Source organism: Theobroma cacao, chromosome 2 (assembly GCF_000208745.1).
Source record: "Theobroma cacao cultivar B97-61/B2 chromosome 2, Criollo_cocoa_genome_V2, whole genome shotgun sequence".
Taxonomy (NCBI): domain Eukaryota; kingdom Viridiplantae; phylum Streptophyta; class Magnoliopsida; order Malvales; family Malvaceae; genus Theobroma; species Theobroma cacao.
This window is the reverse complement of record NC_030851.1, coordinates 7978716-7991145: the sequence shown is the minus strand read 5'-3', so window position 1 is coordinate 7991145 and position 12430 is coordinate 7978716. Positions and strand designations below refer to the sequence as shown.

Sequence of the window (12430 nt, the reverse complement as noted above, 5' to 3'; positions counted from 1 at the left end):
TGATGGGCTTGCTCTTTGGGATTGTCAGCTGATAAAAATTAAGGTGGTTGCATTAGTAAGCAAAGTGCGAGCAATTAATGTTCTGAATTGTCATCTCAGAATGTTATTTTTCTGGAACTTGAGCTGCAGAAGGCTGGAGCTAGTGAAATTGTATTTCAATTTAGAAAATTGAAGCAGTGTTCTGGGATTTGATCGCCCTGGTAGTCTTTGTTATTTACTGTTTTGCTTCATTTATTGTTCATAGAATATTTGAAAAGGTTGTACTTGTTTGGATTTTAAAATTTTATCAGCTGACTTATTAAGGCAGTTTATAATGTTAGGGGGTTTTTTTTTTTAAAAAAAAAAAAAAAAGGGGGGGGGGGGGGGGGGGTCAATAATTTTATTCCTCCTGTCAAGTGGGCTTGTAAAATTCCCGAGTTCTTGCTTGGAGTAAAAGAAAAGAAATAAAAATAAAATTAGCCTGCCCTTCCAATTCTTAATTCGTTTAGAATTAGGATTATGGTTTTCTCTTCTCTCATCTTAATTCGTTGAGAATTAGGATTATGATTTTCTCCGCTCTCTATATATAAAAGGGAGGCGTTGCCTTCTATGCATAACTCAATCAGCTTTTTGTTTTCAGTTTTCTTGACCCTTCTGCATTCTCGAAGTCGCCCTGGTAATCGTGCTGCAGCAACTCTAATCCTTTGTGAGCTCACTCAAACAATGTCGGCTTTCGGTTCACTGAGCCTTGCAATATGCCCTGATTACTTTGGGGATGAATTTGGTGTGCCTCTGCCACAGAGCTCGATGGTGAAAAACGAGGCAACAGAGTTGGGTAATTCAGGGGTAACAAAGGCAGTCCCCGACGACAAAAAGAACGGCTTCATCAACCGCCTGCAGATGGCACAAACAAGGGAGTCCAGACGTAGAGCACCGGCACTAGCACCAATCTTCGATGGACTACAATGCTTTGAAACTATTGTTATTAGTAATTAAAGTACTAGAACTAGTAATAGTAGTAATTTTCAGTGGATAATGTCAATTCTAGTAGATCAAGAAAAGTCTCAAAGAATCAATTTTTTAGATAGAATTTAAATTTATGTTAGAATTTTTTAATTATGTGTTCGAAAATGCTATGATTATATTTTAATTTTATTACAAGATATTTTTTTTTATATATTTCATTTTTTCTTTGTATGAATTCAAAAATTTTTGTTCGATTATCATCATTACTATTATTATTATCGTCAATCTACGATAAAGTTAATCTTATTGAAATTGTTGTCATGCAATTAAATTAAATTGTTATTAATTTATTATCATCATTAATTAATCTGGGCTTACTTAACATAGGGACTGCTTTAGTTTTATGGCAAAAAAATTAACAAAAAAAAGACATGGCGATTGGCGAGTGCTTACTTCGGTGGAAAGTTAAAGTTAAAGGAAGAAAAAAAAAATCCAAAAGATAAAAGAAAAAAAAAAATCCAAACAAAACAAAACCCATGCCGGGCCATTAGCCCTTTTGGACAGTGGAGCTTTGGCTCTGATTTAGCGGGTGTGCTGAAACGAAACTTCCATTTGCTCCATGGCGTTTCTTGCTTCTTCATCTACTACTTCTCATTCATTCACTTGTTCTTACTCTTCCTCCCAATTCCTCTCTCGACCCAAAATTGCCGGCCGTCCGTTTCGCTCCTCGTTCTTATCAATCCCTCATTTGATCCCAAGAAGACCCAATTTATCCCGTTCTATTACCGCTGCGGCGGCGAAGAGCGGCGGAAATGCGGTCCCATCAAAAAACCAAAGAGAAAACAAGAAAGAAGTAGTTGAGAAAGACACGGAAGAAGTGGAGGTGGACGTTGAGGAGGAATTGCCGTGGATTCAGGAGAAGGCATTGGACCTTGTTGAGTTCACTGGTTCTGTCACTCAAGCCATTCCTGGGCCCAGAGTTGGGACCAGCTCTTTGCCTTGGATTCTTGCTGTTCCTTTAGCTTATGCTGGTATCACTTTTGTCATTGCTTTTGTCAAGACTGTTAAGAAATTCACTTCTCCCAGGCACAAAAGAAAGAAATTGGTTAGTTCGACCATACTATTTGTACATTTTTTTGTGTTTTAATTTGTTAATTGGGTTGATGTAGTATTTGAAATCGATTTTACATATTTCTTAAATTGTTATACTAATAGGGGATGGTTTTTCAGGTTAATAAAAATGCAATGCTTTGCAAATCAATAGATGAGTTGTTTCAGCAAGGAAGTGATGCAATAGATCAATCAGCACTAAAGGGATTAGTTCAAAAGGTGAGACCCAATTCTGCAAATATCCAGCCAACCTATATGAACAGTGTCTTGCATGGAAGTAAAGAAGGGTAACGTCAAAATGCTGAGGTGTTACCTGTTCCAATCTTCCTATAGAAATTTCTCTAGTTCCTTGCTTGTAGTGCTTAAGTGAGTCCTGCAGGTCACATATCTCCAGAGACATGACTCCTAATGTTAGATCTAAAATTCCTTTTGAAGAGGGAAAAAAATAAGATCCATCTTCAAGCATACCATATATTATGCTGGAAATCCATACCAATGAATCGTTTAACATTTTTTTCATAAGAGTTTTCCTTTTGGAGAACATTTTATTAGCAAAAAATCATTACATTAGAAATCTTTTATTGAGCTTGGTTTTACCTCTCATGTATGGTTTTAGCAGCTTCTAGGAAATAATTGATATGCTGATCAAGATGTTTACACACACACTTATGCAAACATTTTGTTGTTATTTTCTTGCATACTATGCATGCCATTTGAGTTTTAATAGCAACTGCTAATCCATATCCAGACAGGTTTTAGCATGGAGGAGATTTTACGCAAGTACATTAGGTATTCATTGAATGAGAAACCATGGAGTGCAGATTTGGTTGCCAGCTTAATTCAGCTCAGGAAAGTTTCTATTCTGGATGATTCCCACGTTGCTGAAATTTTAAATGAAATCTCAAGACGGATTGTGCGTGAAAAAGGTAATTGTCAGCACTGCTGCTTCTCTTATTTGTGTGATCCTGGTATGGACCATGGCCTTTTGCCCAATATAATGATGATCTAATGATAATATGTGTCGTAATTTTCCTTTGTAAGTTTGGTAACCATGAGTGAAAATATAGGTGGTTTTGATGGTGATACATATTTTGGAAAATTCTGATTCAGAATGTCAACTTTGCTTTCATGTTGTTTTTAAATCTGCCTTATTGCAGTCTCTGTGAAATTTTACATGATTCATCATTCATGTTAAGAGTTTTGTATCTGATGCTGCTAAATTGTCTTTACTTTTCAGGCCCAGTTGTCATGGACATGTCAGGATTTACAGAAAAGGGATTTAAGAGAAAGCTTGCTGTGCAAGGCCTTTTTGGGAAGGTCTTGTATCTATCTGAGGTATGTTGTTAAACACACAGCTTCAGGTCCTCTTTCCTAATGCCATCATTTCTGCTGGATTTTGTCTGCATTTCTTAATGAAATAAATATATCATATACATATTTGATGTATATTATACTTGATTGTCCATAGGTAAAAGCCAGTGACATTTTTGAAATATTTTGGTGAACTATTAGTGGTTTTGCTGCTTTCTTGAAGATGTGCTGTTACTTGTGACAGTTGAATGATTTGCAAAGTATTATGGGCTTTATAATGGTGTCTGTTTTATTGTCTCTGAAATGATTTGGAACAAGGATGAATTGTTTTATATACTGAGAGCTACTATATGGATGTTCGTTTTGAAGTTTGACTAATTACTATTATTAAAGTCAAAATATGAGAAAAGAAAAACATGAATATGGAATGCATTAAGGAGAATGGATAAAAATTATCTTGCACCAAACAAGCACATGGCATTCTCGTTGTCAAATACCCTGGTTACAAGCCTCCACCAATCCATTAATTCTAGAATCTACTTTTTTTTTTCATCCTGAGTGACCATTTACTTGCCTCTTCTTTTGAGGCTTCGAAATGTATTTGCATGGTTAAAGCTAGGTTAACATGTGATTTCTTTTTCTTTATGCACGATATTAAATTGATTATGCTTTTGTTGAAATTTTGGACCAGTTGCCGGAGTTCTGTTCAAGGGATAGCTCCTTAATTGTCAAGGAAATATTTGGGGTTACAGAGTAAGACTTATCCATTTAACTTCCATTCTACATGTGATTCTTACTAAAATGATGGAAATAAATTGAAATACTAGCAGATGCCATGTTTCATATAGCTTTCCCTATTCCAACTTTCATGGCATACTCAAAACAAAAATCAAGACTCATACCCTGTATGAAATACCTAATCATTCTCTCTTTTTCTCAGCGAGGATGCAGACAAACTTAGGCTGCACACTTTCTCTGAAGCTGGGGATATGGATTCACTTGAGAAGATGGTTGACAGTTCAGATTCAGAAGATTCTAGTGAGCATTCATCTGATGCTGCTTGATTTCATAATGCCATTGCAATTAAAATGAATTTAGGTGCAAAGAAAAGTTTGAGGATGCCAGAGTTTGGTCCCTACCCAAAAATGTACCCAAAATTGATGTTCGTTAGCAATGTTGTTCCGGGTTATTTAAACTCTAAAATTTTGATGAGTTCATCCCTTATGTGGTAGGTCGTAAGCAATTTTTACACAATTCAAATGAACTTCAAACTTGTGTAAGAACTGTGATAGTTTTGTATCTTGAAATTGCTCGAGATGCACTTAGACGTTGTCATTTGGTTAGGAGTAGCATTTTATTCTGTATGTTAAAGCAAGCCAGGTTTATTTTATCAATGCGTTTTGTGCTGAATGCAATGATTCCGCTAGTGTAATTGTTTTGACTTTACATTTTTAATTAAAAGGACATACTTATTAGATAGAGGAAGATTTTTACTTATAAGACGTGATATTTTCTTTTATGCAACCAGAAATCGACTCATTTTACCCTTAGAGAAAGGGTTTGTCTTGGTTCGACCTTACTTTGTTCTTCCATCTTAATATCTCTAATGTCTCACATCAATCTCATAGAGAAAATTAAGAGTTGGTAAGTTCTGATATTATTTATCACGTATTGATATTTATAACTTAAAGATATTAAGATTTTTTTTATTTCTTATTAGTACGAGATCATGATATAATTCTCTTTGTTTTTCCTTTCTCACTGGCCCGAGGAAAGTGCAAACAATTCTTTAATTCATTTGGGTTCAGTGACAACAACAGGCCAACTACCAAGGTGAACCAAACTTAAACAGAAACCACGGAGACAAGACAAAACAAAGCAAGGTAACTTATGTTAGGCGGACAAAACAAAGCCCCCCAAAAGCAACGGCCTCCTGAAAAACAAAAATCTGGGATGCTCAACAATTAACACATTAACATCGGCTCACCTCCCTACTCTATTCCTCTTTCCATTTTCCAGTTTGGTGTTGTAAAAAAAAGTGAAAATGTCGGTATCAATGTCAAAACCTTCAATCTCAGCTTCAATCCCCATCCCAAAACCTTCTAAACCATCATGGTCGTATTCACAGGTGAAAATCCGGTGTGAATCTTCGGATTCAGCGTCGAAGATTGATGTCAAAAGACCACAACCCACTTCATTATCTGCGGCCGGGAAGCTGATGGAGTCGGACGCCAAAAACGGGCCATACCCAGGTGGGATGCCAAAGATGGGTCCCTTTACGGGCAGAGATCCTAACGTAAAGAAGCCGGAGTGGCTGAGGCAGAAAGCTCCTCAGGGGCAGAGGTTCGATGACGTTAAACAATCTCTCTCTCGGTTGAATCTCAATACTGTTTGTGAGGAAGCACAGTGCCCCAACATTGGAGAGGTATATTCTCTCTTCTCTTCTTCTTTTTTAACTTTTTTTTTTTGGCTAGTTAACTAAGAAGTATTTTTAAGTAATTAATTTTGCAAGACAGTGTTGGAATGGAGGTGGGGATGGCATTGCAACTGCGACAATAATGTTGCTTGGGGACACTTGCACACGGGGTTGTCGGTTTTGTGCTGTTAAAACCAGTAGGAACCCGGCACCGCCTGACCCCATGGAACCTGAAAATACAGCTAAGGCCATTGCGAGTTGGGGGTAGGCTTTATAAAAAATTTGCTGTCTTTTATTACTTGCCTTGTTAAGCTCCCATTATTTAAGAATGATTATGCTTTACTCAATTCTTTTACCCAGTGCTTAATGTTCCTACCACACACTGACACACATCTTCATCGTTTATCAATTCATCTAAAAAGAGTGCTATCTTCATAATTTTTGATTCAGTGCTGTTGTTTCTGCAGTGTGGATTATATTGTTCTGACTAGCGTAGATCGTGATGATTTACCTGATGGTGGAAGTGGACATTTTGCTGAGACGGTCCAAGTGATGAAGGTTGTATATCTACCTTGCTATAGCATTGAGCTGCATTTTTATTCTTAGGTTTTCTATGCATATCATAAAGGAAGAGTTTGGAATATAATGGGTTGTATATGACTACATACAGAAACTCAAGCCAGAGATCATGGTTGAGTGTTTAACTTCTGATTTCCGAGGTGATTTGAAAGCTGTAGACATTCTGGTACACTCAGGATTAGATGTCTTTGCTCACAACATTGAAACTGTGAAACGGCTCCAAAGAATTGTCAGGGATCCTCGGGCTGGGTAAGTCGTGCACTCATCTATGATGGTTGGACAGCATCATTCCACTTCAACTATGTAGGTGTTAGGGCATTGTCATAATTAAATAAGAAACAAAAATAGTTTAAATGAGCTATTTCACCTAGAAGTTAAGGTTTTAAAACAAAATAGTACTGTCGTATGCTGGTGTTGGTCCTTTAATTTTCTTGGTAGTCTCAAGCACTTGCAGATCTTGAGTACCACCCACAGCCCACTTCTGGAGCAATAGAGCTAATCTTGAAGAGGAACTAAATGCTGATGGGATTTATAAACTTGGATTCAATTTGGAGAGGAAGCTGATGTTCATACAGGGAGATATGGTCAATGTTCTGTTCACGGGGGGAAATGCTCCAATGCCAACAGTAGGCTTGTATTACAACATTTCTTGTGGGAAGATTCTAGATTCTTATATAGTCTCAACCATTTAAAGTTGTTGGAACACTACTTAACCCAAGAAATTAGTTGGTGCAACTTTGATGCTAGCCAGGGAGGATTTCATACATGCCATCTAGTTTGACCCAAGAACTTCCTAATTAGCATTTCTTGGGTCAGATAAGACAAATGCTTTGAATTTTTTCTGCTTTCCGTTTTCTTTTTCTTTTGCTTTTGTTCATAGCATAAATTACAATTACATTAGTGCTTTACTAAATTATGGAACTGTTACTTCAATTACACATTTAGCAATCAAATATTGAGGCAATATGATGGCTTCTAAAGTATTTAGAGCACAAGGCTTTGAACAGTTTGGAAGTCAGTTTTCTGAGAACCAAAATCATTGTGCTTGTACTTGCTAGTTAAGAGTCAACTTTGTTTAATTTTGCAGGTATGAGCAGAGCTTGTCAGTTCTAAGACATGCGAAGCTCAGCAAAGAAGGAATGATAACAAAATCTTCTATAATGCTTGGCCTTGGAGAAACTGATGATGAGTTAAAGGAAGCCCTAGCTGATTTAAGGGCTATAGATGTTGATATTCTCACACTTGGACAATATCTACAGGTAAATTTTACAAGCAAATATGTCTAGCGTAAGAAAATGCCCAAGCATGGGAACTTTGGCTGGAAGATAGATGGACCTAGTTAGCTTGAATCCTGCCTATATCAGACCTTAATTGCGGGTGATCTAGCAGTGTTTGGACATGATTAGTTGATACTAATTTTCGTGCTGTGCTAAAGATTGTTAACGATTAGTGGCTCCTGCTTTTCATATTCTTAAATTAGTTGATGTTTCTCTAGTGGCTCAAGTTGTGTCTTTGTTATTTAATCATCATTATCATCATGATGTTGCGAAAGACTGTTTAAGCTTACCACTGCTCCTGTGTTGACCAACCTACCTTAGTCGATATCCATAATAGCTGAAGTTGTCACTTCATAATTTATCAGTGTCAGACTATCAGCATTATAATCGTTGTAACTTATCTGAGAGTGAAACTTAGTATTAACTTAAATGCACTTGTGTTTCTGCAGCCTACACCACTCCATTTGACTGTCAAAGAATATGTTACACCTGAAAAGTTTGCTTTCTGGAAGGAATATGGGGAGTTGATCGGATTTCGTTATGTAGCCAGTGGGCCCTTGGTAATCTCTTTGTGATTCATTGCTATAGATGATGATTGTGCTAGCATATCATGGATTTCAAATCACCATTGAATGAACATAGAAAGGAACTTATACTTACCAGATTGAAGTAATCTGAGATTCCACTGTTCTAATCAAATCAATTTGAGTTTCTTCGAAATTGGCTACAGAATGAAGAGTCTGCTACCTGCCTACTGTGCATCACTTGTCGAGACATTGTTTCTTTTTTTGGGCCCCTAATTGTTATACTAACTTCTGCTTGAGTTCGTCCATCAAGACTCCCAATACTGCAAAATATGTTAAAAAGGAAAAATTCTTATATGCACTTCCCTGATGCAGGTTCGATCCTCATATAGGGCAGGGGAGCTCTTTGTTAAGACCATGGTGAAAGAAAGGGCGAACAACACTGCTGCTCCATCCAATTAACCTTTGGCCTTCGATTCCATCTTGATGGCTACCTGTGGTGATATGGCAAGAGCATCGGAAGCAATTGGTGTGGTGGTTCTAAACAGTGTAGGGCTATTGTTACAGATATAATCATTTTCTTCATCTGAAAATTTATTCATACAACAGTCTATTTGTTTGATATCTCATAAAGAGTTTTAGTTAGATTAATTTATTTTAGGATTTTAAGTTTTATACAGGAACTTTCAGCATATGCTAAAAGCTGAAAATGAGTTTACAGACGAAGATATTCAATCACTTTTACAAAGAATGGGGAGTAAAACCAACAGAAAAGGAGCAATTTAGGCTTTAGAATTGTTCATTGATGGCAGCCTGACCAAAGTACAAGTATTTATGCAAGCTTGTAGGTGGCGTGGGATAACCAAATTTATTTCATATATCTATCTCATATTATAATTTGAAAATGAAAATGGGCAACTGGCCTTTCCATGAAAATGAGACAACAAATATTAGAAAAAAAAAAAAGCAGCCATATGAATACAGAAAGCTATATTATAACCTAAAATGGTGGTATTCTCATTTCCCGAATCAAAGGGGAAGGAATATTCTTTTGTGTATGATAGCCATATGCTAATAAATGCCTTTTGCATATTCAATTCTATTTGCATTTGCGGTAAAAACATTACCTACACGACAAGATACCACAAATCTTATCGTCTCTCCTAATTTTTCTTTCTTTATTGTCTTCTTTAGGATAATATAATGCAACTACTAATTTTTTTTTAAAAAAACTCCTTGTTGGTTATTCCAAGCCTAATTTCAATTTCCAAGATCGGAGCAAATCTAACTGAGTAAGCAACACGACTAAGTACTCGTTTGGTCTAACTTATTTTTAACTTATCTACTGTTTAAAAGCAGAAGTTGGGTCAAACAATATTTCATGAAAAGCTCTTAAAAAAATAACTTTTTTTTAAAAAATAAAATCTAAAAAAAAACTCCAGAGCTTTCTCTTTTTTTTTTTTTAAATAAACACGTCAATTTATTAGAAGAGTTATTTTTTCAAAAAAGATCCTCTCTTAAAAAGTACTTTCTTCCTCTCTCCCTATTGATCTCCCTCTCCTCTCTCCTTTTTTGCAATGCATCATTCTAGAGTTTTTTTTTTTTTGTTCTTACAAAAATTAAGAAAAAAAAATCCAAAATTCAAAACTACATTCAAGTATTATTTCTTATTTTTCTTTCTATTTTATTTTATTTTTTATCTTTTTTTTTAGACTTTGAAAACTTTTTTTATTAGTTGATATTTCTCAGTTTATTGTTTGATATGACAATTATATGATGTTTATTTATTCTTAATTTCTTTATGATGTATATAATATTTGATGATTATGATTGAAATAATTAATTAAATAGATCAATGGTTGTTGAGATAAACTAGACAAAAATTGAGATAGTATTTTTTTATTATGGTTGTTGAGATAATATTGTTCATGGAGGTGAACTTTGTTGATAAATACATCAATTGCTAAATGTGATTTTCCTAAATTATTACAACCATCTTAGACTTCTCTTATTCTTTTTTGAGTTCTCCTTCATTGTTAGGGTTAAGGGTTATAGTAGTAGACTCATTGCTTTCTTTCATCTCTTTTTTATGATTTATTATTAATCATCTCTTTTTTATAATTTATTATTAATTATAAACTTTATGTTATATAAAAATCTTTTTTATATTTTCAAAATTTATTTTAAATAAAAAAAAATAAAGTTAATATTTTTTTTAACAAAGAACTTCTTGATTAATAAAAAGTTATTTATTGAATACCTTTTATGGTAATTTTAACTAAAATTAAAATTTATTTGAGTTGTTTTGCAAAGCAACTTATTTATAAAAAAGAGCTTATAAAAAGTAAATTTAGAGCATGTTTGACTTGACTTTTTTTTCAACTTAAAAGCTATTATAAAGCTCTTATGAAAAATAATATTAGAGCATGTTTGACCTGACTTTTTTTTCAACTTAAAAGCTATTATAAAGCTCTTATGAAAAATAATAGTTTTTAAAATTGAGTTAAAGTTGTTTGGTAAATTTACTTTTTATAAGCTCTGTTTTATAAATAAATTATTTGACAAAACAATTTATATAAACTCTAAAAATTATTTGACAAAACAACTAATATAAACTCTAATTTTAATTAAAATTATCATAAAGGATATTTAACAAATAACTTTTTATTAATCACTAATTTCTTTGTTTTAAATAAAAAAATTAACTTTATTTTTTATCTATTTAAAATAAATTTTTGAAAATATAAAAATTTGTATATAATAGAAAGTTTATAATTAATAATAAATCATAAAAAAATATATGAAAGAACAATCGACTACTAAAACCCTTAATCTTAATAATAGAGGAAAATTCAAAAAAAAAAAAAGAGAAGTATAAAATGAGAGTAATAATTTAGGAAAATCACATTTAGCAATTGATGTCCTTACCAATAAAGTTTACCTTTATGAACAATATTATTTTAACAAATATTATATCAATTTTCATATAATTTATCTCAACAACCAATGACTTATTTGATTAATTATTTCAATCATAATCATCAAATGTTATATACATCATAAGGAAGTTAAGAATAAATAAATATCATATAATTGTTATATCAAACAATAAATTGAGAAATATCAATTAATAAAGAGAGTTTTCAAAGTTCAATAAAAACGATAGAAAATAAAACGAAAAACAGAATAGAAAGAAAAAAAAAATACCTGAATGCAGTTTTGAATTTTAGATTTTATTTTTTTAAAATTTTTGTAAGAATAAAAAGAACCGAAAATGATGATTTGCAAAAAAGGAGAGAGGAAAGGGAGATCGATAAGGAGAGAGGGGGAGTATTTTTTGAAAGAGATCTTTTTGAGAAAAAAAAAACTCTCTTAATAAACTGATGTGAAACAAAAAATAAAAAGTTTTGAATTTGAGCTTTTTTTTAAGTTTTTTTTAAATTTTATTTAAAAAAATATTTTTTTAAAAACTTTTCATGAAATCTTATTTGATCCAGCTTTTACTTTTAAATAGTGAATAAATTAAAAATAAATCAAATAAAACTGACACTTATCAAATAATTTTAATTTAATTTTAAAAATTATTATTTTTTATAAAAACTTTATAATAATTTTTAAATAAAAAAAAAAAAGATCGAACAGTCATTTGGCGCAGGCTTCACGCGCACGACACCCAGCAAGCAATTGTTTGTCGTACCGCAGTCTGCAGCAACATCCCGCGTGGGCCGCACCTTGCAGGTGGCCAGGCGGTTTGGGGGTTGGGACCCTATCGTCCAACCCAAAGCTTAATTTTTTTTAAAGAAAAATTTAAATTATTAAGAAAATTTTAATATTTTTTATTATATATTAAATTAATTATTTTTATTATAAATAAATAAATAATTATTATTATTAAAAATTTTACTTATAATTATATATAATGAAATGTCACGTGATTGATTATAACACGATAATATGATCATGTAATTTTTTATATTCATTATTATTGCGTCAATGTTATATAAAATATAATAAATATATATTTTAATTAATAATAGTTAATAAAAAATTATATATGATTTAAAATAAAAATATAAAAATTTTGATTAAATATAATAAAAGATAAAGTTTTATTTTTAAAATAATTACAAAGTTTTAAATCATTATATTTTTTTAATTTAATCTTAATATAATGTAATTCAATTTTTTTAATCTTTTTACTTTGGCATTTGCCAACTGGTTAACAAAACAAAAACAGAAAACCGAAAAGAAAAAAGGATTAGAGTAGT

General features: G+C 32.7%; 2 protein-coding genes across 4 annotated transcripts; both read left to right on the top strand.

Moving 5' to 3' along the window:
- Nucleotides 1456-4841, top strand: LOC18608424. The gene is made up of 6 exons (XM_007043117.2): nucleotides 1456-2050; nucleotides 2176-2274; nucleotides 2804-2981; nucleotides 3293-3390; nucleotides 4058-4119; nucleotides 4307-4841. Exons 1-6 carry the CDS (start codon nucleotides 1565-1567, stop codon nucleotides 4428-4430), a joined length of 1047 nt encoding a protein of 348 aa, XP_007043179.2. The 5' UTR covers nucleotides 1456-1564; the 3' UTR covers nucleotides 4431-4841.
- On the top strand, nucleotides 5104-8976 carry LOC18608423 (lipoyl synthase, chloroplastic). Of its 3 annotated transcripts, none has more exons than XM_018115790.1 (8): nucleotides 5104-5249; nucleotides 5495-5791; nucleotides 5883-6046; nucleotides 6250-6340; nucleotides 6453-6610; nucleotides 7449-7620; nucleotides 8088-8198; nucleotides 8538-8976. In XM_018115790.1, the coding sequence occupies exons 2-8, from the start codon at nucleotides 5585-5587 to the stop codon at nucleotides 8622-8624; spliced, it is 990 nt and encodes a 329-aa protein (XP_017971279.1). In that variant the 5' UTR covers nucleotides 5104-5249; nucleotides 5495-5584; the 3' UTR covers nucleotides 8625-8976. The 3 variants fall into 3 exon arrangements, with proteins under 3 accessions (XP_017971279.1, XP_017971280.1, XP_007043176.2); XM_018115791.1 differs by lacking the exon at nucleotides 5104-5249 and adding an exon at nucleotides 5256-5412; XM_007043114.2 differs by lacking the exon at nucleotides 5104-5249 and having other exon boundaries at nucleotides 5256-5791.